Below are 25,237 nucleotides of genomic sequence, written 5' to 3'. Positions count from 1 at the left end.
TTTCATCAAATGTTTTTGACCGAAAAGGTATTTATGAATGGGAATCAAAGTGTGTGATAATATAATCATATTCTTGAAAATGTTCTTGATAATGTTCTTATTCTTGATAATTGACTTCGACTTCATCTCGGTATAATTATCAAGTCCAAACCTCTTCACCACACATTGATTCCTTTAATCATGTACATAAAACAGGCTTTGCACTCACAAGCTTTTATGCTTCGCGTTCGCAAGCTTTCACGCTTTGCTCTCACAGTTTTTGATCTCTTTTTTTGTGTGCAGTACATGGTCGACATCAAGCTGGATGTGATATGGCATGGATACATACTGGAGTTATTGACTGGTAATCACCTACCACCAAACCCATACCCACGTCTTGTTACTCTACTCCGACATTGTGCTCTCAGGTAAGATATATTCAGATGAAATACATTTGGTTTCCGGTAAAACCATGTGTGTGTGTCTACTTGGCAGGTAGATTCACGACTTGACATTTTCGTCCAAGCAGGTCTTTAATTACTACCTGAGCGGAAGGTAGAAAATCGGCCAGGACTACTACTATAGTCCAGTGCCTTTAAGGGTTATTGCTTAATTATAAAACAAAAGTAAAGTGATTTTAGAGTGCTATTTCATAAATTTCTTCTGAACAAATCAAATTCTCTTCCCAGAATGCGACTCTGCGCTGACACAATCAGCACCATCACCACCAAGCTTCTGCGCCCAGCCCAGACCAAACTGGTTGATCGTTCGGCCAACGTTTATGGTATCCCAAGCGTCGGAGCCTTCTGTCTGTCACAGCAGACTCTGGCTGCAGTAGATGCAGACCCCGGGGCCTACATGAGGATAGTGAAGCTCACTGAGCGCCTTGCCAATAGGGAGGTCGTCGCAAGAAAGGGCCAATTCCAGGTAATAGTTGTGTGGGGTGTTCGAATTCGAACTGCCTCTAGCCACCGGGCAGTCTCGGCAGTCTAGTTGGTAAGACACTGCCCTAGAATTGCAAAAGTCGACGGTTCGAATCCCACCTGAGTATATGCCTGCATTTCTTTTCACAGGACTCGGGAAAGTACCGAGTAAACAGTGTTCCCACACATCGGTGTATATGGTTAAAACCAAAATTAATGTTCTTTATCCCAGATCAAAATTTAACATTTATTAAATTGTTGCAGTACCCGCTGCTAAAACTTAGGGTTCGAACTGCCTCTAGCCACCGGGCAATCTCGGTGGTCTAGTTGGTATGACACTGCTCTAGAATTGCAAGGGTTGTGTGTTCGAATCCCACCCGATTAATATGCCTGCGTTTTTTTCACAGAACCCTGGAAGGTCATAAATGCTAGGTAATCTCCATTTCTCCAAATCTTTGAGCAAGTGTTCTGTGCATTCATTCCCATATGGAAAAATTAATGTAGGGTGAAGCCTAAGGTTTGCCATCGGGGTACAGATTATCCGGGGAGGTGGGGGGCGGGGGGGTGGGTGATAGAATCTCCTGCCACTCCGGCACTCGGCTTCGCCTCCCAAAATAGAACAGTTTGGATTTCACTTTGTGATTATATTCATAATGAACCCATCCACCACTAGTTGTACATTATCCCCATAGAGTAATATATAAGAACTAGAGGGCGCACTGGCCTATATACACGCTCCGGCATGCGCGCAGACGGCCATTTTCTAAGTTGACAAAACTGGCATCCCACAGCATGTGTTTGTGCGGCCATTTTGTAAGTTGAACAAAACGGCATCGCGTAGCGCTCAATAAACACAAACTCCAACGTGTGTTTCATATTCAACGCACGTACATAATGGCACGCGCGTACATAATGGCACGCGCGTACATAATGGCACGCGCGTACATAATGGCACGCGCGTGTCTCCTTGCGGTCCTGTCGCCTTTGTGCAAGAAGCATCACCCGTGCGCCCTCTAGTTCTTATATATAACTCTATGATTATCCCTGATGTAAATATTTAACAATTTCACAAAAACTTCACATTTATCTTCTGTGTTGAACCCCCCTTTGTTCTGTCTGTGAACTTGAAATTGTTGTATTTATTCAACGTCAAATGCTTTATCTCATTCTGTCTTCAGGTTTCTGTCAGTCAGGCCGTTGGGCAGAACTGCGCATTGTATGGTCGTCTGGTACCCTATCTCAACACACTGCATCTATATGAGCATTATTACATTAGAGGCACCATAGGAGCCGACACTGAAGCCATTCAACTCTATGCTAAACTGGGTAAGGAGCTATTTACCTCCTAACATTCATGCCATGTCTTCCCTGCAATGTTTTAAAGGGTTTGGGGTAATTTTTGTATGACACAAAGCAAAAACGTCCACAGATTTACATTAAACTTACACGGTTTAAAGATGGTAGAAATTAAGCTTCCCTTAAATTATTACTTGATGAGGTGCTGTAGCTTTTGAGAAGTTAGTAAAACAATTTCACAAAAATAATGTTTCGTCTCAGTGAGACAAATATTATTTTTAGAATGTACGAACGGTTTTATGCAACCTTCCTGAAAACATTGCTCTGTGATTTTAAATTTGAACTTCTATTTTTTTGTTTACATACATTTTCATTCACAGTAATTTTGGGTTCATGTCATGGCCAAAAACTTTATCTTTAAAGCCATTGTACACTTACGGTAAACAGTATTGTCCAAAGGCCCACACTTCGTGTATCACAACTTATATAAAGAATAGCAAACCTGTGAAAATTTAGGCTCAATCGGTCGTCGGAGTCGGGAGAAAATAACGGGAAAACCCACTCTTGTTTCCGCACGTTTCGCCGTGTTATGTCATGTGTTTAACTTAAATCCGTAATTTTCGCTATCGAGAATTTATATTGTTTCAATGTTTTCTCAAAAAGCAAAGCATTTCATGGAACAATATTTCAAGAGAAGTCTTTCACCATTACCTTCTGTAAACCCTGTAAGTTTTTTGTAAATCTGTGAACTTTTTTTTTTCTTCTGTACCGAAAATGTATAATGGCTTTAAAAGGGTTTTAAAAACATTTTTTTTAAGTTGAGTTTGCTCATTTGGTCATTGGTTTGGCTTGGGCTATTGTCATTTGCTTTTTATTGGGCCTGCTTGTGTACCTAACTTTGTTCCATATTTTCATTGGAAGTACTTCTAAGTTATAGTTAGTTTTTAAAATTTATTTAGTCCAGTATTTAATTAGTTGTTAAGCGCAATGGGGGTTTATGTTTTAGATGTAGCACGCTATGTATAAGTTTTATTTGTTATTATTATTATTATTTTGAATCCAAATAGTCTATATCAAAAGAGATTAAACAACTTCGTTTTGTGTTTAGAAACAAATATTCCGGCGCCACTCACAGTATTAACTTTCAGAAAACCTCGACCCAAAATGTTTTGTTTTGTTTAACCCTGACATGATATGAAGTGAAAACAACAAATATTCTCAAAATTTACACTAGATTTATTTTTGCCATTCTTTCTTTGCAGTCTATGATTACATTGCAAGCATCCCAGCGCTGAATGTGTACATCGTAATTGGGGTGTACTTCAACGAGTTTGGTCGTTTCATGAGTGAGGCAGACTTCAGGTCCGACAAAGCTCTTTTCATTTCTCATATGGTGGATGCTGCCAGGAAGAAACAAGACATCTTCCTCAAGGTATGTTGTCTAACTATTGGTAAATTATAATATAATAACAACAAATTCTTATATAGCGCATTTCACAATAATCGACTCAATGTGCTTTACATTGATAGGTAAATAATTGGACCAATAAAATTCCTTTAATCTTTTTCAGCTCCTTGGTAGAGTATACAATCTGGGCAACCTAAACCTTCCAAAGGCTTTTTCATACACAATTGTTTTCAACCTCATAAGATGCTTTTTATTAAGAGAGGTTTTCGGTAACACCATGGAATATTTTTTTTTATGTAGTGAGTTGGTTCTGATAAGAACCGGTGGATTTGTCTTCAGGAGAAAGGAGATTATCAGAGCATACTGATCGAAACGTTGAGTCGTTAACCACTGGTTCTTTTTAGCCAACACTACTATTTTAACGTGGTGTTACCGCAAACCTCCCTTAGTTAAACTACAACCATGGAAAACCTTAAAGTTCCAAAGGCTTTTTCATACACCATTTTTTTCAACCTCGCAAGATGCTTTTTAACTAAGACAGGTTTGTGGTAACTTAATGATACTTATTTAAGTAGGTAAATTGTGGTAGTTGTACATTCGGTTGATGGTCGTAGGAAACTGGTCACACACGGTGTGTTGTGGTCTAGCTGATAAGAACACTGTACTCTAACTCTACCACAGGCTTGGCAGTCTTTCCTATTAAAGTATGTCGAAAACAACAAACTTTCATGACACTATAAACAAAAACAACTTATATAATACGTAATTAGTTGTTTTAGTGGCTTGCTACAACATAAAAAGAGTCTACTTTTGGAAAGTTTGCACCCAATGGATGGAATTATTGTTGTTTTGTTGCAACTGAAAATAATGCAAAGTTGGCAGCCATTTTGAAATTTTTACCAGATTATGCTGCACAGAAGGTTGAGGGGACGTGGTTCTTATAGTTCTCCTGTGCAGTGTCCTAAAATAAAAATTGGAAATGACTTGGGAAAAAACTTATTTAGTTGACGCACAGTTCTGCACATGCAGTTTGAAAATTATTTTAGGATCAGATCTGGTTTTTGTTTTTACCAATATCCCTTGTTGAAAAAAAACTTTCTCAAATTGTTTTATATACAGTCCAGCACAGTTCAGACAATGCTAACGAGTCAGTGTGTCAAAAATCCACAATCTCTACTACCTCCATTATTCAATCTACTACTAACACTTGCCACAAACTAAAAAAAAAAAAAAAAAAAAAAAAAAAAATCTGTATCTGTTTTTTTTTTTTATATACAATTTTTTTCCTCAATTATACAATTAAGGAGACAAGTAACAATGTACAACTACAATAATGTGAGATAAGGCTTTTTACTGGATTAATCGGGTGCCCCAATTCGACCAGTGTAAATGCGTTGTGCATGCTCACTTGACGTTACACGATCATTCCTACATCACGTAGTGTTTCAGCTCTTTTTTTAAGGGTCCACTTACATGCCTGAGCAATCCAATCCACTTTACCAAAGCTTAGAAAACCAACATTCCAACCGCTGATATAAAATGGTACCAAATTGGTGATACAGAGTCCAGCACAGTCTTAACAATGGCTGATTAGTCAGTGCCGTATTGTGAATAAAAGCCACAATGTCTATTCAATCCAACACAACTCACTAACTCTAAATTTGTGGTGTTATTTAGTTTTGTTCTCAATTAAGCTAGCTACCACAAAACAAAAAGAGTGGGGCTTGTTCTAAAATCAGGAGGAAAAGTAATAAAAAAGTTTTGATAATTAAAAAGTACAGTTCTCTCTTAAAAGGCAAACTCCAGAAGTCATTTTCCAATAACTTGCTATTGCTCAGTCATCTCTATCAACGCTAAGAGCAATTTCGAGTGTACACCATGGTTAACCATAGAGAAAGGACTATGGCTCATTTAAAGGTTGACTATTTTGACTCAAACCCAGGCTAGTGATCATTTGAAACTAGCCTTGAGCACATGGTTTCTTCACTGGTAGCCTGTTCGATTCTAACGTGTAAAGCTCAGAGAGGAACCAGTGACACTACAGCAAAAGGCAATGGAGTGTTCCCAATGGTTGACATTCAAAGGAGATGTTTGAGTGAGTAAGTCACTGCGCTGGTACATTGCTGGTCAGTGGTCAATCATGGGTCGACTAAATGTGGGCACTCCAACTTGCTCTAAGTTGTAGGCGGCATGCATGGATCGTTAACAATCCAATACTCAACTTTACCATAGCTTAGAAAACCAACGTTCCAAGTGCCATTAACAAATGGCACCAGGGACATAAACAGACCATACTCAGTTTTAAGGGTAAATTGCCCAGCATCAAGTAGTGCAACCACACGCTTGCCCTTGATGACGTCAAAGTCTTTCCTCTGTGGGCCGAGTTGGGAGGGGTAGGACCTAGTTGTTTTGTCGTATAACAAGAGTCTTATTTGTGACATCACTGCAACGAGAAAAGCACAAGTAGTTTGATTGTCAATAATAAAATAAGACAAATAACTTCTACACAAAATTATGTAAATTATAGGCGCATGACTTGGGGGGGCAATTGCCCTATTCAGTCAAAACTTGGGGCATTGGGGCACAGTTAAAAGAAGGAACAATTGACACAGAGAAAGCAAAACATACTTTTTATCCGGTATTAGAAATTGGTATTTATGTTTTTTTCTTGTTTAAAATTTAAGGTGAATCAATTTCTCTGCCCCCGACCTCCCTTTTAACCAAACTTGAGAGCCTCATAATTATGTCAAAGGTATAGACAAGCTTTCATATTGTCAAAATAAGCCATGCATGAATGTTCGTAACCATGTCATAATAGTACAGTTAATCACGAAGCTAAAGTAGTAGTCCCAGCCAATTTTCTATACCATCCGCCCTGGTAATAGTTAATAAGCAGGACAGTTCTTTTCAGAACTGAGAACTCTCCTGAACCCCCGAACATCTACTCCGCGGCAGTAGAATAAAGCAAGACAGTTCTCTAAGAACAAACTCTACCTGGCAAGTAGATACACACATGGTGTTACTGCAAACCAAATATACATAAACTTTGATACCTCACCATGCAATGCCTTAAAAAAAAGAAGGTTGAACTTACGATACATGTGATAGGCGTGTGAACCATTTACACGATCAAAATACATGTAAAGTTCATGAGCAGTGTCCCAATCTGCTGTGAACTCTAGACGTATTGGCTCGCTTGCATTCTGCAGAACACGAAAGGGAACGTTCTCTGTGGTGATCTTGGTCTGGCACAGTGGGTTTGCAGTAGACGATGGCTCGGACTGCTTATCTAGAATGAGAATAAGAGAAATATAAATATAAATAGTACACTTGCGGGTACAACCATGTGTAACATCTCTTTTTAAGGGAGTGTTGGCTCTGAATAGAGCCAGTGCGGTGTGGAATTGTTAGAATCGTTAGAAATCATAGTTGAGGAATATTTTAATCATTGTGCTTTCATGAAGTAATTTTTAAAATACCTGAATTTTTACCCCCCAAAATTAAGTAGGTTTGGTAGGTTTTTCTCTCTCCAGTTTCCAGCATCACAAACAAGTATTTTAGAAAATTTCTATTTTGCCTGCTTGGAACTAGTGCAGCTATTTTAATAAAAGAATAAACCAGATGTAATAACATTGATTACCTGAGACTAAAAATAGATATAAACAAACCTCCATAGTCTGAAATATTTGTTCAAAATAAAACAAAAGTAGTCCCTGGAAAAAATCTACTTCGTGGTAGTGGTGTGGTGATTGCGTCATAATAAATCAGTCAGGCGTAGCGGCTTGAGGTCAAGCTGGCCACAAAGCCGTCATTCTGAATCCTGCATTGAATGCTGAATGAACTACGTGTTACTTCTGTCCAGAACTTGACTTGCCCCTTAGCGCAAATACAACAGTAGTAGAATTGGAGCAGGACAGTTTTCTGAGGAACAAACTCTACCTGTCAAGTAGTTATATAAACACATGGTGTGACCGCAAACCAAATATATATTAAAACGTAGTTTTTTATCAGTGTCAGCAAGATGGTAATTCTACAGGAAAATAGTTTCAACCACATAACCTTCTTTCCTACTTTCGGCAGTTAACTTATCCCAAAAAAGTGTAACCATATAAACGGTTGCTTGATGGTGATGATGGCACCGACTTGTAGAGCCTCCATTGTATGTAATTTAACAAAACTTTTCCGTTTTTTCTTGAAAGGGATTTCATCAATGAAACTTGTTCATTTTTCTACAATCTTTACTACAATTCTTTTTGTAAGATATCAGTTTTAATGTTAAAACGATTTTTCTCAAAACAACGATTGGATTGTTAAATGCTTGTTTGTGATGCTGAAAACTGGGGAAAAGAAACTCTACCAAACCTATTCAATTTGTGGGCGTAAAATAAGAGTATTTTAAATTCGTTAGAATGAGCTCTTACCGTTGTTTTGTTGTTCATGAAACGATTCGTCAAAGAAGAGACAGCCACTAGATTTCTGCAGTGAGGTCTCGTTTTCAGAATACACAGCGGAGTTAAGCTGACAGAGCTCGTCGTCCATGCAGAAGTTAAAGGACTTACATGCATCATCGAGCAGACAGAATGTAGCACACAATACATATGTACGACATGAAATGTTGCGAAAGGTTGCTCCTTTAAGCACGTGATCTCGCATTGGGCCAGGGTAAAATTGATGAGTGACTTCAGAACGGAGGAGTTGCCCACGAGATATTGGTGGGCATGTGGTACTTGTATAATAACATGTAGTAGTTATCACAATGACTGTCGCCCATGCAGTGAAAAATATCATTGCGCTAGCCATCTTTCATGAAATATCAGATGAAACTTTCCTTTCAATGTTCGTTACCTGAGAAGAAAAGCAAAAAAAATACTTTGTAAAGAACAGTTGTGAGCATGTTGGGAAAAATGATGATTTACGGTGAATGTTTTTTACAGGCCTGAAGCCTTTTACTAGGCATCTGAAAAGCACACAAATTTTGTGGAACAACTACTGTAGGTGTTTTTTTTTTCTTCATTATTCTCTTGCAACTTTGACGACCAATTGAGTCAAATTTTCACAGGTTTGTTATTTTATGCATATGCTGGGATACCAAGTGAGAATACTGGTCTTTGAAATTTATCAAACATGTCCATCGCCTGAAAAAAGTGGTTAGACAAGTGTATGGTTTGGTAGCACGTCTTACCTCCCTGAACATCCGGTAGATGTGGCTGTGGGTAGATCAAGGAATATCTTGAGTTCAATACAAGATTTGAAACTAGTTTAGTTTGCATCGTACGTAATTTCAGCTAAGTATCGCAGGAGAACCTGTACACCCCATCCGTGATCCGTGAATGTTGAGGCTGAAAGTGAAAAGTAGTGCTTGCGTAAAATACCCAAAGTTACTGCCTGGACCCTCTGTTTGCATCTGAAACCATAGCAACCATTTTTTGTTAAAAAATATATATATATAATTTGGCTTGTTATTGATTTTCAGTGGAGAAGTACTGTTGGGGAATTAAGCTGAAATTTTAAAAGCATCATAAGGCGTTTTATAATGTTATTTTATTGATTACCCAGCGCATCAATGGTTTTGGTAATTAATAACGCATCAATCGAAACAAGGTTATTACATATTGACCATAAGACTAAGCGAGCCATTACAGTGTTTACTTGGTTTTTCGGTATAAAAAAATCTTAATTGACTTGGTATTGATTTTCAGGAGAAGCGGTGTGTAGTGTTGGGGATATTAAAGGGAGGGCATCTTAGGTAATTGCTAAAAAAAAATTAACGACCTTAAAAACTAAGTGATGAGAAGCACTGCAGCTGTTGATAATTTGTTAGATTTTAGGAAACAATTACCCCTCGTCTAAGTATTGTGCTTTTAAAGAAATAGATTTAAAAATTTGTCAATTTTGTCCTACATGGACATAATTTCTCCAGGGTTTTGGCAGTATTGCAAAAAAACTACTTTTTGAAATGAAATTGTCACAGGTTAGTTTTACTGCATCTGCATTTTTATGTAGGATGTCTACTTTGCCATTGGACACTTTCGGAACAGAAAAAAAAAAAGTTCACAGATTTACAAATAACTTACAGGAGGTAATGGTGAAAGACTTCTCTTGAAATATTCCATGAAATGCTTTACTTTTTGAGAAAACATTAAAACAATATCAATTCTCGATATCGAGAATTACGGCTTTATTAATCACATGTCATGACACGGCGAAACGTGCGGAAACAAGGGTGGGTTTTCCCGTTACTTTCTCCCGACTCCGATGACCGATTGAGCCTAAATTTTCACATGTTTATTATTTTATATATATAAGTTGTGATACACGAAGTGCGGGCCTTGGATAATACTGTTTACCGAAAGTGTCTAATGGCTTTAAGCTCTGTTTTTTAAAAGTAATAAAAGGCATTTAATGGACTTACTACCCAGCCCATTAATGTTTTTGTAATGACGAACGCACCAGTAGAATTAAGGTGGTAACATATTGACCATGTGGCCTGTGACATCACAGTGCTCACTTAACGGCATTGGACACTATTGGTAATTACTCAAAATAATTGTTAGAATAAAAACTTACTGGGTAGTGAGCAATGGAGAGCTGTTGATATATAAAACATTGTGAGAAACGGCTCCCTCAGAAGTAGCGTAGATTTTGAGAAAGAATCTCTCACTTAAATATTGAATTGAATAAGAGACCTCCAGTTGAGGTCTCAAATTCAAGGCATCTGATAAGCACACAACTGGTGTGACAAGGGTGTTTTTTCTTCAATTTTTCTCTCGCAACTTTGACGACCAATGGGATCCAATTTTTCACAGGTTTGTTATTTTATGTATATGTTTTGGGATACACCAAGTGAGAATACTGGTCTTTGGCAATTACCAAAAGTGTCGTGCCGTCGATTTCACCAAACTCATCCTAACTTAGGATTTATCTTAGGACTTAGGAGATGTTAAATTCCGTATCCAAAGCAATAGACGCATTGAACCCATCCTAAGTTAGGACATGTTTACTTGAGTTACCATAGAGTCTGGTCAAGCACGATTTGTAAAAATTTTTAAATATAAATCCACACCTATTTTGGAGATAACACTGTCTGATTTTGATTGATATGAAGAAGGAGGCCCGTCTTAAAACTTGTTCATCTATCATTTGTTAAACTTACAGGTGGAAGAGAGACAGAAAAGATGAAGATAACAATGATGAGTCTAATTTTATGAACTAACAATAATAAGTTCATGATTTTCTCCCATTTGCAGCTGTATCAACCGGTAGGGTGGCGCTATATTTGTATCCAGAAGCACTTTGTTCTGCACTACCTGTTTGTTGATAACACTGATGATAGGTGAGTATACTGACACATGGGGGAGGGAGGGGGTCGGGGAAAAAAATACTTCAGAGTCTGAAAAAAACGTGCAAATGAATGATTGGCAGCATATTGCGCCGCAGCACCTTGTTAACCATTACGTGGTGCTAAGGATAAGGTCTCACAATTCAAATGAAGTCCCACATACTGTACCTTCCGTGGAAATACTGTATGTTAAAGTGCCTTGAGCGTCACTGAGTGACCGGTCTGCTCGCTAGTAAAGAACCCACTAGAATTATTATTACTATACATGACTCCCCCCCAAAAAAAAAACAAAAAAAGAGTTAAAAAAGCAATCAATCAAACAAACAAACAACAACAACCAAAACAACAGCAACAACAAACAAACAAATTTCACTAGCTTGAGACGTCACTTCTCCATACACAGCTTTAAGATCGCTTTGTAAATTTGCTTATTACTTGTAAGTTACTCTTGTAGTCAGCTTCTGATAGTCTTGCCTTCAATTCCTTCTCTACTTGATTGTTGATTGATTGATTGATTGATTGATTGATTGGTCGGTTGCTTGCTTGCTTGGGAGGTTGAGTGAGCGAATGAGAGGTGATCACCTTGACTTCAACTCCTTCTCTTCATATTAATTTCTCACTGAATGTATTTGAATGTAACTTAGTCAAAGCCTACCTCAAATTCTACTCTTTGTAAGTTTGTTTTCTGTTTTGTATTAATATTTATTATTGTTATCATTACTTATCACAGTAAAGTTTATCTATTCATGTAAATTCTTGCAGTTGTGTTTCTTTGTCAGCCCTCTAATATCTGTCCGTTCGTATGTCAGTACGGTAAATGTCTTTTGTGTCCGCCAGTTGTCTTGCCCTATACGGCATCCCCAAACCAAGCAAACGCTTACCGGGCATTGCCACCATTTCACTTAATCTGTCATTTTCCTACTATTATTTTTTAGTTTTCATTATCTGTTTAAATGTAAATCTTTATTTTGTATGATACCTGTAATATTTTTGTGTGAAATGGAACTATATATGTTGTTCAATTGAATTTCCTTGACATTGATCCTACAGACATGAATGCTACAGTCCCTCTGATCCATCGGCGATGTACCAGTATATCTTCCAATTCCAGGATGAGGTAGGCTTCCTCAGGTTTTATTTATAATAATAATATTTTAATAATATTATTAATAATAACATAGCGCTTTTCACACCTGTAGGGCATCTCAAATTGCTTCCAAGGTAACCCAGGTCGAAATTCCAGTTGAACCTAGTTAAACTGGGTTTAACTGGAACTAGTTGAAACCAGTTGATAAACTAGTTAAACACAGTTAAAACCAGTTGGTTTAATATGGAAAATGGACAGAAACCAACCTAGTTGAACACAGTTAAACCTAGTCCAAACCAGTTGGTTAATATGGAAAATGGACGAGTTTGGTCATTTTCCAGTTGAACCAGTTGACCCCAGTTAACTAGGTTCAACTGGAATTTTGACCTGGGAATTACTGGGCCATTTAACACATTTCTTAAACCATCTCAGCTCCCTGGTACAGCATGTGCAACAAATATGCGCTACTAAGCTAAATCAACCACAAGAAACATCTCTGCCTCTAGTCTGAACAAATATGGGCCTAATGTCATAAAGCTGTCGAGCAGAAAATACTACTGGACAAAATTTCTTTGCTGAGAATATTATTATAATTGTTCTATATCAATTAACTTTTTAATATTAAATAATGAGTAATGAACCACAGGGGAAACTGACTGGCTAAGTTTCTCTGTTCAAACCCAGACTAAAATATGTACATGATGACATGATTTTGAAAAAAAAAAAAAGTTTCCTTAAAGGATTTGGGTACTTGTTCAAAATGTCCATAGATTTACATTAAACTTGCAGGGTTTGAAGGTAATGATAGTGGAAAGTTTCCCTTCAAATATTACTTACTGAGGTTCTGTAGTTTTTGAGAAATGAGTAAAACAATGTCATGAAAATACGTTTGTAAATTATTAAAATAATTTTCGTTTCATGAGACAAACATTATTTTCATGACATTGTTTTACTCATTTCCCAAAAACTACAGCACCTCAGCACGTAATATTTTCAGGGAAGCTTTCTACTATCATTATCTTCAAACTGTGTAAGTTTAGTGTAAATCTGTGGACATTGTGTTTTTTGTCCTACAAAAGTTACATAGACCCAATTAAATCCTCCAATCCTACAATACAACCAAAGCGGCAGCCAAGGGACTTTTATTTTTATTTATTTATTTTATTTATTATTTGTTTTTTAAAAACAATCGAACAGCGCAGCCAAAGGCGGAATTGAGTTTAAAATACAGAGATTATTAAATATTGAGTAATGAACCACAAGGGAACATGAGTTTTCTTTGTTCAATTACAGACTTAAATATGTACTTGATGACATAGTTTTGAAGAAAAGAAAAAAATGTTTCTTTAATGCTAATTAAATCCTCCAATCTTCCACACAGGCTTCTGCACACTACCGCGGTAGCGGAGCCATCCAGCTAGGTAACCCGAAAAACCCTACTGTCATCAGATCCGTCAATAGCTATCTCAGAGACAAGATAGAGGGCGCTATAAAGGAGCACCGAATGATGAACGCGTATCAGCTCATTCTACAGAAGGCACTTATTAATTCGGTTGGTGTTATTAGGACAAAAACTTGCTTGTTTTCATATTTTGGTATTGCTGTCTCTCTAGCATGTTTAGTATAAACACCGACGTGATGAGCCATGTTTGCTCGGGACACAGACTTTACTTCATAAAGTTTTACTTTAAACTTTCTGTTTCCCCAGACTTTGAGCCATTTCTCAATCCTGTCCCCATAATCGTTTTTTCCTAATCGTTTTTGTTATCGCTGCAGTGAACTCGGCCTTAGTTCTCAAGATTTATTTCTTCTGTCTTTGTAGGATAAGAAACAATTGGTGGAAGCATGGCGAGTCCATCACAGTCTTGCCTTCCAGTTGGAATACCTTCAGACCATCAACAGAGACATTCAAGCCTTGGTGAGGTACGCTCTGACGTCCCCCGAGAAACTCTTTGATGCCCCCTCAATTCAGAGTCTGACTAAAGGACGAGGCAGTAACAACAAGACAGAAACGGACTCTGGCAATCAGGTACTTGAGCTGTCTTTGGATTTTTACAACAAGATTGTAGCACTTAAAAATACTTGCAACTTTTGGTAATTGTCAAAGAAAGTCTCAAGGACAAGTCTTCTCACTTGGTGTATCTCAACATATGCACAAAATAACAAACCAGTGAAAATTTGAACTCAATTGGTCGTCGAAGTTGCAAGATAATAATAGAAGAAAAAACACCCTTGCCACATGAAGGTGTGTGCTTTCATGTGCTTGATTTCGGGACCTCAAAATCTAACTATGAACTATGAAGTCTCGAAATCAAATTCAAATGTTTTAGTGGAAAAATTACTCTTTCTCATTATTTTATATTATATAACTGACATACAGATCCTTGTCATTTGATTGGTGGAACTTACTACACGTGACATTCACTATTACTCCCATCCGCACCGGCGATCAAAAAGACCTATTCGCCCATGGGGAATAGCATTTCCCATTCAACAGTTAGGATCATCCTTGTTCCCAATGTTTTTGAGCAGTACAGCGCCGCCGCGCTGCTGCTAAAACAAAGGAGCACCTGTGCAAAAGGTTGTGATCCGATCGCTATTAAATTTGTGCATTGATGCCGCTACGCGGCGCTATATGATTTTTGGTTGGCTCCAGGGAGCTCAGATGGTTTAAGGGTGATCTAAGACCCAGATGACCAGGGGTAATAATGTTTATAGGGCTTTGAGAAAGCGCGATATAAAAACTGGCTATTATTATTATTTTTTACTATTGAATGATTAATTCTCATCCATTATTTGTCCGCACAGAAGCCTTTCAACAAGACCACCCTAGCTAAGTTCATCACTGTGTACTCTGATAAGCTGACTTCAACCCTGCAAGAACCTTGTTCCTTCACTCCTGCTGCATTACTGGAGTTAATACGAGAGAAACTGGCAACTTTGGTCGCCGTTGATGATCAGACGAAGGGGCAGAGTGTGATCATTGATCGTAAGGTGAGAAGGGGGATGCACACCTATCCAAATATGGGGGATACACCCCTATCAAAAATGGGGGACACACACTTATCCAAAAATGTGGGGTGGGGGGGGGACACCTATCCACAAATTATCACAGGTTTAAAGTCCTACTTGAAAGGTGGAATTTAAAATAAAATAAAAACAAGTTTTCCTTGAGTCTGATTATAATTCAGGTTTTTTTTTGTTCCCATATAAGTTATGCTTTTATCAATTGTAAATTATAATTTTCAACTTGTTTTGTTTGTTACTTATCTAACTGTTTACTTGATTATCTTTCTTTATTTATTTAGTTATTTTTATAATTTTGTTATTATTATTGTATATGTTGCATTCCTTTCATCTTAAACTAAGTGTTTAGATGTTATTATTTGTTTTGTACAATTAAAAACATGCTATTGGTTTATTTTGTTTTTGTTTTACACAGAGCTTTCAGACTGATTTGCGACAATAAGTCTGCATTTTATAAGTTTCTTTTTTATTATTTTTTGTAATGTAGTTTTCACTGTCTTGGGGAACCAAGGAGAATAAGTGGGAGCCTGAATTTGAAAAAGTAATATGGCAATAATTTCAGAGAAAAATTTTACATCAAAATTGTAATATTTTATTGTTTTGTTGTATCCACTTGTAGACTGTGACAACCTTGGGTGAAATATTTCAACTGCTGCAACCAGTGCAAGATTGGACTGCATACGATGCACATCAAGCAATCACAGAAGGTGGAAGCTTGTCTGTATGAGAAGAATTCAAACCAGAGAAAGCCAAGTGTCATGGCCTAGCGGTTAAGAGCACTGGATTTAAACTCTGGTGTTTCTGATCATTAGAATGTGGGTTTGAGTCCCAGTCGTGACACCTGTGTCCTTAAGCAAGACACTTAACCATTGCTTCGTCCTTCGGATGGGACGTAAAGCTGTTAAAATGGTGTTTCTGATCAGTAGAGTCTGGGTTTGAGTCCCAGTCGTGACACCTGTGTCCTTAAGCAAGACACTTAACCATTGCTTCGTCCTTCGGATGGGACGTAAAGCTGTTAAACTGGTGTTTCTGATCAGTAGAGTGTGGGTTCTAGTCTCAGTCGTGACACATGTGTCCTTAAAGCAAGACATTTAACCATGATGCTTCGTCCTTCGGATGGGACGTAAAGAGACATGGCAACATGCCATCAGGAAGTTAATAAGTGAAAATAAGTGATGACTATTATTCATTTAGTACTTCAAAATACTTCCAATAAGGGAGTGAATAAATTCAAATGGAGAGATGGCATCATTTGATGTTTTATGACCACACATCGTCTGTAAAGTGAAGTGGCTATGAGGTTCTTTCAGGTACTTCCAGTTCCAATAAGGGAGTGAATAATTTTAGAGCACTTGCTGGAGAGATGGTAACACGTGATGTTTAGCAGCCACAACAATTGGGACCATCAGTCATTAAATGAAAGATACTTCCAAATACTTCCAATAAGGGAGTGAAGAATCTTAGACACTTGTCAGAGGCGTGGCAAACACTTGCCAGAGGCGTGGCAACAACTTTAGCGACCACACAGCAATAAGGATTATCGGTCAGTAGCATGAAGCGATGTGTAATGTATAGGATTTGAGGCATTGCATGGCGAGGTATCAATATATATTTGGTTTGCAGTAACACCATGTGTGTATCTACTTGCCAGGTAGAGTTTGTTCTTAGAAAACTGTCTTTCTTTATTGTACTACCGCAGAGTAGATTTATCGGATGTTCGAGAGACTTCTCAAATGAGTCTGAAAAGACTGGGCCAGAAAAAAGACGTAATTTAGGGGGGCTATATATCCTCCAGCCTCCCCCTTTTCCTGGAAATGCCACTGCAGATGGCTCGGCAACTGGATTTGATCTGGATCATTTTTCATTTTAATACAGGTGCCTTATTAAATTATGTTTGAATATTATTTTTTATACTTAATGATTTTATATAATTTTTAAATGGAATGTTATTATTGTACAATATCAACCAAGTTTTTGTTTTGTAAATTTTTTTTTTCAAAGCACAATCAGAAGTTTTCTTCCGTATGTCAATAGTTTTCCAAAAGAAATTTATTTATTTCTAATTTAATTCCACAAATCCTTTGGGGTTTGTTTTTTAATTGTACATAATCAAAAACTAGGTTTTAATTGTGTCATTATTTTTCTCAAAACACAATCAAACATTTTCCTTCCTACGTCAAGTGTTTTCCCAAAGAAATTTATGTTTTATTTTTAGACTTTGAAATTAATTCCACAACTCGTTTGGTTTGTTGATGTTTATTTTATTGATTAAAAAAAATAGTACAGAGGAGTTTCCATTGCAATACGCCTCTCTTAATATTCATGCATGACGTCATAATTCTAACTAAGTACTAGTGGTTGCGTTATGTGCGCCTATGGCCTCATTTTGGGTTAGAATTGTGCCGCCATGCACGAATATTAAGAGAGGCGTATAGCAAGTTATATTTTATCAGAAAGGCTTGTTGCATTTAAGAGGGGCTCTAAGGTCAAATTTTCTTTTGTGATGCATTTATTTTTCAATAGTTACATCCTCATGAAAGTTGGGAAAAAAGTACAAGTTTCTGAACTTGATTTTGGAACCCCTCTTTAATCAAATTGCATCATATTCTTCCATTTAAACCAATGAAAGAAAACTAATCTAAAACAAGATATTCAATCTTAAAAACTAATGCTTGCTGTGTAACCATGTGGTAAAACCTCTCTTTTGAGCTGTGTCCGTTCTGAATAAGAAGCTATAAATTTGCAAAAATACTGCTTATCACAAATAGTTTACCAGACGGAGTACCATGTAGTATGTAGTATGTGTTTGTGACTGGTTCCATGCTAATTTTTGCTTAGCAGAAAACTTTGCTTAGCACCATATTCTACTTACTGGCTTAATGAAGTTGGACACTATTTCAGAAGATGCTCAGAGCTGGTGATTGAACATTAAGTTGTTACACTTCCACCACATGGGCCCATCAAGTAAAATTGATTTCTGCTAAGCAAAATTTGTCAGGGAACCAGTCACAATCAATACAAATCACTTTAGTCAACTGTTTTTGCTAAGCAAGTTTTTTTATATAATGAATTTGGGGCATGTTCTTTTCAGAACCGCCAGCCAATGAGAGAGATTTTATCAAGCAGTGTTACTGCAAATGTTTCATTCAATATTTCGCTCCTATCTTGCAAAGTGTAAAACCTTACTAGATATTTGTTCAATGCCAGCTTTTCCTTGAAAGTAACTGAGATAGTGGAATTAAATATATTAACCAATACAAATCATTTGAATACATTTTCTGCTGTTGAATATCGATACAGTAGATGCCCCACAACGATTTTAGAGCGTAGCATACATGTAGGTCTGTAAATGCCAATTATTGTTGTGACAAGTATTTCTTCATTTGGGTCAAAATACATCCTGGACCTCGTAGCAGAAAGAGCACCAATTGGGATAGGTAGTTGAGCCTTTTCACTACAGATTTTGTAAAACTCGAGTACTTTCCTCATTGGGAACCACTTATATCCTCATGGTGAGAAAGGAGTTTAATCAGGGTAATCATGTACCCCGATCGGGATATTAAGGTGAAAAATACCCTGTTAGCCTAACCACACCAGAAGGTAGTAAAAGCATTCCCTATTGGGGGAACAATGTCTCTCGATCAAGGTGTTAATATATCCCCAATGGGGTATTTTTCGGTGATAATATCCTTCATCGGTCCCATTTATCAGTAACCTGTCAATCATTTGGAATGTCGATCACAAGCTCCTCCCCCTCTTCCTCCTCTCCCGTCCTCTGTCGGTGACTCCCGTGAGGTGTCTTCATTGAGGGCGCTTTAGCCAGCCCCATGAGGTTTATGTCAGTTGGCGTAGTGATCGGCGAGGATGATTTCTCAGCTGATGTAGATGGTTTAATGTGAGGTTGGCTTGATGAAGAGGACGGGGCGCTAGGAGAGGGGTACATCGATGGGTGGAATTGCGAAGGCAGTTTGTCGGCCTCTCTGTAGTAAAAAATGTTGACAATATTTGAGTAGAATTGATGCAGCATTTGTATGTTATTTAAAGGCAATGGACACTATTGGTAATTGTCAAAGACCAGTCTTCTCACTTGGTGTATCTCAACATTGGTGTATGCATAACATAAGAAACCTGTGGAAATTTGAGCGCGATTGGTCGTCGGAGTTGCAAGATAATAATGGAAGAAAAACACCCAAGTCACACGAAGTTGTGTGCTTTTCGAGACCTCAAATTCTAAATCTGAGGTCTCGAAATCCAATTCATGTAAAATTACTTCTTTCTCGAAAACTACTTCACTTCAATGGGAGCCGTTTCTCATAATGTTTACCAATGTTTACTCGTTACCAAGTGAGGTTTTATGCTAATAATTATTTTGAGTAATTACCAATAGTGTCCACTGCCTTTAATGGTTTATACAGGATTGGTAGAGCTGAGAAAATAGTCACAGACATTGTTCATGTTTTGTCTGATCAACCATATGAAATAATTAGAAATCTGTTGTAGGATCAGGAGAAAATATTGAAAAACCATGCACAGTTTTCAACAAGTTAAAACATTGTCCTTAAGTTTGGTTGTAACAACCGAAATCAGCTGTTACCCTTTTTTACTAAATGGGTTTTCAGAGAGAAAATATGCTTTTGTTTTTTTCATTTTGAAATTGATATGTAGCCAGGGCAGATGTTCAGAAAGGAACAAGGCCTATAACTCTGATTAAAACATTCCAATCTTGTCCTTCCTTACTTCTTGTGTCTTTTCTTGCTTTGTTTCTCCGCCTTCTCCCCCGCGGCGGCCGCAGCCAAGCCCGCCCTCATCAGGGCTCCCATGGCGCTAGACTCTGTCGCTAAGAGACTGGATAACTTGGAGGATTGCTGCTGTGGATTCAGGGTCGGGGGTGAGAATCCTGGTAGACTTACTCCTGGGAATAACGAGTTCCCTGATTGCACTGGTAGACCTGCACAGGGGATTAAATCAAATAAAAGCCATCAATTGCTAGAACACAGGGTTTCATTTCCTACTTTAGTCTGGCTTTTCCGATTGTTTGCCTTTGGAAAAAATCAGAAAAATGTGGTTAGATAGCCTGAATATTTTATTTCAGCCTACACCACGAGCCTTTGTAGGTCATGCTTCGTACTAGATAAAATCGTTCCTACTTTGTCACAAATATCATGCCTGTTTTAATTATTATTCACCCGAGTAGAATGCCTGTGATAATTTTTCACAGAACTCGGGGAGAGGACCGAGTACGGGTACACAAAAAACATTCTTTATCCCCAATGCAAATTTAACATTTCAGATACATTTCCAGTAATGAAACCAAGGATGCCTCATAGGTGAATTAAATTACTGTATTTCACAAGCCTGAGGAAACCTGTAAACAAGGGTGCTTGATATGTGAACCAGAAACACAGGGATTAACCCTGCATTCTGAACCAGAAACACAGGAGTTAACCCTGCATTCTGCAGGCCTGGTTAAAAAATTGTTTTTAACTATTATAATATATTTCGGTATTGAAACAAAGGATGCCTCATAAGTGAATTTGATCACTATAGTGTGATGCATCACACATTCTATCAACCCACTTCAGGGGACGTTGTCATTGCAATATTCTTGGTTGTGCCATTTTGGGAGTCAATGTTACCATGTGTTGTACAGTGTAGTGTGCATTAGTTGAACGCTATTATTATTGTTGTTATTATTAACATCTGGAAATGGGCAGTCCAATTATGCTGATAGTGTAAGACCTTGGCCCAATTTCATAGAGCTGCTAAACACAAACATTTGCCTTGATAAAAACAGGATTACAAACCAAATTTCCATGTGATTTTCAGGATAAGCAAACAACAGATGAGTACCAGTAACAAGCAATATGCAATAACTGGAAATTTGGTTGGTAATCCTGTTTTTATCAAGGAAGAAGTTTTATGCTAAGCAAATTTGTGTGCTTAGCAGCTCTATGAAATTGGGCACAGGAAGGTCACTTTTAACATTTAAATAATAATGACATACCTAGACTTGTCAGTGGACTTTGAGGAATCTGCAAATTGGGAGATCCAACCTTCATTAAATCCATCAGCTTAGAATTCTAATCAAAACAAAACAAAACCAAAATCATTGTTATGAAGTCGAAACACAGTCACTGATAATCAAGTAATTGTGATTAAAGGCACTGGACACCTTTAGTAATTGTCAAAGACCAGTCTTCTCACTTGGTGTATTCCATCAGTGAATGTGAAAATATGAGCTCAAGTGCTCGTCGAAGTTGCGAAAGAATAATGGAAGAAAAACACCCTTGTCGCACAAGCTGTGTACTGTCAGATGCCATGAATTTGAGACCTCAGATGAGGTCTCGAATTCAATTCAAATATTTTAATGGGAAATTACCTCTTTCTCGAAAACTATGTTACTTCAGAGGGAGCCGTTTTTCACAATGTTAGATACTATCAACAGCTCTCCATTAATCAATACCAAGTAAGTTTTTACGCTGAGAATTATTTTGAGTAATTACCAATAGTGTCAAGTGCCTTTAAAAGAGAATAAGACAAAATAGGTGTTACAAACTGCTGTGAAAACTCAACACATGGTAAATTTAATTTCTTCCAAAAGAAAACCATCACAATCAGGAATGTGAAAACTTGTATAAAACGGCTTTTGGGTCAGGGATCTCCCAGAGTCTCCCAGATGTTACAATCCAGGAGGTTTACAGTTTCTTTGCCTCACAAGAATTACAAATACTACAGGTTTGGACACAATGTGGACTATTTCTTTCTCCCTTTGGTGACTGCGTTACTTCTGAAAAAAGTTTAAGTCTCAAGGAGATTTTGAGACAATTCTGAAATTAGGAATAAATTCCTGAGAAATCTCACGCCTGCACAAAATTACATTTGAAAGTTGCTGCTGAGATGAACTGTAATTCAGATTGCCGGGTAGTGGTTTCTTCTCTCCACCTAGGAGTGATTTTAACTGCCGTTGTTTCCTCTTCTTGGCTTTGACTTTGATTGGTTTCGCTTTCTTCTTCTGCTTCTTGGCGTCTGAACTCTAAAAAAAAATCAAGATCAAAATAAAATGACATGATTTTTAAAACCAGCTTCCCCTTGATGTACTTGCCTAGTTTATCGATCATTTAAAACCCAGCGTTACTGAATTTTCAAACGGTATGAGGGTTAACTTTGTACTGTGTTGATGCATTCAACACCACTGATATCATATTGCAGGCTGGTACAGTTTATCTGTCATTCAAAACCAGTGGGCGATATTGAACAAGAATGGTCAGACAACTAGTGAGAGGGTTGAGTTTGATTGAATGATTCAAACAGGGGTTAAAGTCATTGCTGACAAATTATTTTGAAACAAGGATCAACATTTTGGAAAGAATTTTGAAATGATGGTATTTCCTTCTTTTAGTAACCCCAACCCAATGGTTTAGATTTAATTCACATAGCTTTCAGGAATAGTGTCCTCAGCACTAATAGTAGATCACAAGCAGGATTTCTTTATGTGGACAAAATTAATGGCTGATTTTCTTCATCAGGTTGACTTTTAAATTCAGATAAAAGTCTAAAATTTGTCATCCCTGTACAAACCTTCTTGGTTTCTTTCTCACTATCGGACGATGCGGTAGACTCTGAGGCTGAGCTGGAACCTTCCACCCTCTCATACTGCAAGAGTCTGTCCAAAAGGAAACTCTTGTCTCGGGAAATCTTCAGTAATTTGCGCTGAGCACGTCTTAGCTCCTCTTGAAAACATTCTTGCTCCTACCGATTAAAAATATATTGAAATAAGGTGATAAGGAGAACAAAGGACTGAGAACTTTTCTGTGAAAAATAATTTTTTGGTATAAAAACAAGATTGTGATAATTTTTTTGGGAAGCAGATTCCGTGTTTGGGTACATTTTGTACGACACTAGGCTTATACGACACAAAACACAATGACCCCAATTTACATCGAACTTTCACGGTTTATGGTAGAATTAAGAAAGCTTCACTTTAAAATATTACTTGCTGAGGTGCTGAGACAAAATAATTTGTCTCAGTGAGACAACCATTATTTTAGCCATGCCAGCATGTACAATGTATTTACGGGAATCTCCTGAAAACATTACCTGGGATTTTGACTTGTTTTTCTCAAAAGCGTGATGACTAAAAATGGAAAAGTTTCCGTATGGCGCCACCACTTTTTCATTCGATATGAAATAATATAGTATCTAATTTACCTCAATGAGATATCCCTTTAAGTTATCCCTAAAAATAATGAGGCTTAAACTTCTACAGCTAAATTACAATATTAATTGCATACATCTTCATTCATTCATACAGTGAGTAGGGATGGCAAAAAACGTGTTCTACATTCAATTACAAAAGGTATCTTAAACCCTTTAACATGTTTAAGAACCTACTCAAACTTGTTATGCTTCCAATTTATTTTATTTATTCGATGGACTGAGTGAAAATGATAGCAAGCAGAACTCAGCCAGAGTTTCAATATTTTATTGGTGGTACAATTTTATTGTTTATATGTAAAATATAAATAACAACTTGTTTGACTGAGCCCCTTGGTAAGTTTTGACGACCCTTTTTTTTTTTTAAGCTGTGGGAGTTAAAAGTAAAACTTTCACAGCTATAATAATGCATGCAGTGTGGCACTTAAATGTGGCATTCCAAAATGCATTCTTCCAATATGTCCTAAACAGCATCAATTTGTGTTTTTTTAATATTAATAAACAAAAATATAAAATTTATTATTTAAAAATTCTAAATACAAACATTTTCTTTTATTTTTTTAATTGATAAACAATAAAGATTTTTATTTTTTTAATTTATCCAAACCGTCAAACGCACACGCCCAAGTATTAAACAAACTTACATAAATTAGAAATCGAAGCTTTCTTTTCAGCGCTCTGTATTTGGCTTTGCTTTCATTCGACATGACGAGAAGAAAAAATCTACAAAATAAGTACTGTTTTGTTACGCTGTCTGCTCAGAAACTGTGTTTTTTTGTGCAAACTTTATTTTTAAGTCGGTACACCTTACAAAAACTGTACACATAAACAAGTCCAAGTTAAGTATTAAATGGGTACCAGACATTCTGAATCTAGCTTTCGCTGGTGCTCACTATCCAAATTGCGTTTATACTACTCACTGGTCCCCACAAACATTACACACGGCAAATATCCTGCCTCTTTTCATCCTACGGGAATAATGTAAGCGTGAAGATTTTAACCATCCTATTTCTATCACAAAAAATCAAGCACAATCCTCCATTTTCCTCGCCAGATAACTATCAAGCAATATGATAAATGAACTGGAATTTATTTAAATACTTTAATTTTTGAGTAAAATGCAACAGAAAAATGCAAAAAGTTGATTTGAATTTACGGTACGTTACGTACAAGTTGGATAGTGTAGGCTTAACGGTAATAACGTATTGTATGTGGGCCTAAGCGTAAACAGTGCAGCAACATCATGCACTAAAAAACCATGGAGGAAGAAAAACCATGTTAACTGTAAAAACTACGTTGATTCATATTCAAACTTGATAATATGTACTCGTGCAAGACTCTACTGGTTACGTCTTTTTATTGTGTTTCTCCTGCCCATGCTGTGCATCATCAAATATCTTGCTAATTGCGCGGTGCAGCAACTGCATCTCTACTGCATGCAGCAGAGATTGTGTTGGCTGTTGTGTTTATAAAAAAAAATTATTTAGATATAGGGGCCTAGGCCTAATTGTATTTTTGTGACCCCTTCACTATTCACTCCTGGTGTGGTCAATGATAGGAATGATCACAATGATACACCATGTTTGAATGAAACTGAAAGGATAGGCCTACTTACATTCTTTGTAATTTCAAAGAAATTTATTTGGGTAACTTGCCGTATGGCGCCACCACCTTATTCACTCATTTTTACAAACGGATATCTCATTGAGGTAAATTAGATACTATTACTATATTATTTCATATCAAATGAAAAAGTGGTTGCGCCATACGGAAACTTTTCTTTTAATTAAGTGCAAAAACTTCAAAAATTTGCACTTGCAAAATCCAAGGTTTACAACGTACAATGGTACAGATTTAACATGGTGCATATTTACAAGGAAAGGTCTATTTAAACCCATGCTACACGCGGGTCCCGTGCAAATTAGAAGAAGTTATGGTCTTGGCTCAAAATGTTGAAGCCAATA

General features: G+C 37.2%; 2 protein-coding genes across 3 annotated transcripts in view; one reads left to right on the top strand and one right to left on the bottom strand.

Moving 5' to 3' along the window:
* LOC117290809 overlaps positions 1 to 15,880 on the top strand; it is a 36,138-nt gene extending 20,258 nt beyond the window's left edge. For both annotated transcript variants that reach the window (XM_033772371.1, XM_033772370.1), the window contains 10 exons: positions 283 to 407; positions 669 to 906; positions 2,081 to 2,228; positions 3,461 to 3,630; positions 10,854 to 10,939; positions 11,996 to 12,062; positions 13,414 to 13,584; positions 13,855 to 14,061; positions 14,841 to 15,026; positions 15,679 to 15,880. In XM_033772371.1, coding sequence (XP_033628262.1) covers positions 283 to 407; positions 669 to 906; positions 2,081 to 2,228; positions 3,461 to 3,630; positions 10,854 to 10,939; positions 11,996 to 12,062; positions 13,414 to 13,584; positions 13,855 to 14,061; positions 14,841 to 15,026; positions 15,679 to 15,786 — 1,506 coding nt within the window. In that variant the 3' untranslated portion in view covers positions 15,787 to 15,880. The remainder of the gene's footprint in view (positions 1 to 282; positions 408 to 668; positions 907 to 2,080; positions 2,229 to 3,460; positions 3,631 to 10,853; positions 10,940 to 11,995; positions 12,063 to 13,413; positions 13,585 to 13,854; positions 14,062 to 14,840; positions 15,027 to 15,678) is intronic.
* Positions 15,881 to 17,198: 1,318 nt separating this feature from the next.
* Positions 17,199 to 24,079, bottom strand: LOC117290759. Its single transcript, XM_033772306.1, has 6 exons — positions 23,918 to 24,079; positions 22,638 to 22,808; positions 21,937 to 22,092; positions 21,064 to 21,139; positions 19,797 to 20,007; positions 17,199 to 19,039 (listed from the first exon to the last, which is right to left on the bottom strand). The coding sequence occupies exons 1-6, from the start codon at positions 23,978 to 23,980 to the stop codon at positions 18,778 to 18,780; spliced, it is 939 nt and encodes a 312-aa protein (XP_033628197.1). The 5' UTR covers positions 23,981 to 24,079; the 3' UTR covers positions 17,199 to 18,777.
* Positions 24,080 to 25,237: the final 1,158 nt, after the last annotated feature.

This window comes from Asterias rubens, chromosome 5 (assembly GCF_902459465.1).
Source record: "Asterias rubens chromosome 5, eAstRub1.3, whole genome shotgun sequence".
NCBI classification, from domain to species: Eukaryota; Metazoa; Echinodermata; class Asteroidea; order Forcipulatida; family Asteriidae; genus Asterias; species Asterias rubens.
This window is presented reverse-complemented; position numbering and strand designations above follow the sequence as displayed.

Bases quoted from the DNA above. Each gene is read 5' to 3' on its own strand.
- LOC117290759 (XM_033772306.1), bottom strand. From the start codon at position 23,980: ATGTCGAATGAAAGCAAAGCCAAATACAGAGCGCTGAAAAGAAAGCTT. The intron at 22,809-23,917 runs GTAAGTTTGTTT...TTTAATCGGTAG, and splicing joins AGCTTCGATTTCTAATTTAT to GAGCAAGAATGTTTTCAAGA. The intron at 21,140-21,936 runs GTAATTTTGTGC...TGTTTTGATTAG, and splicing joins CTCAGCAGCAACTTTCAAAT to AATTCTAAGCTGATGGATTT.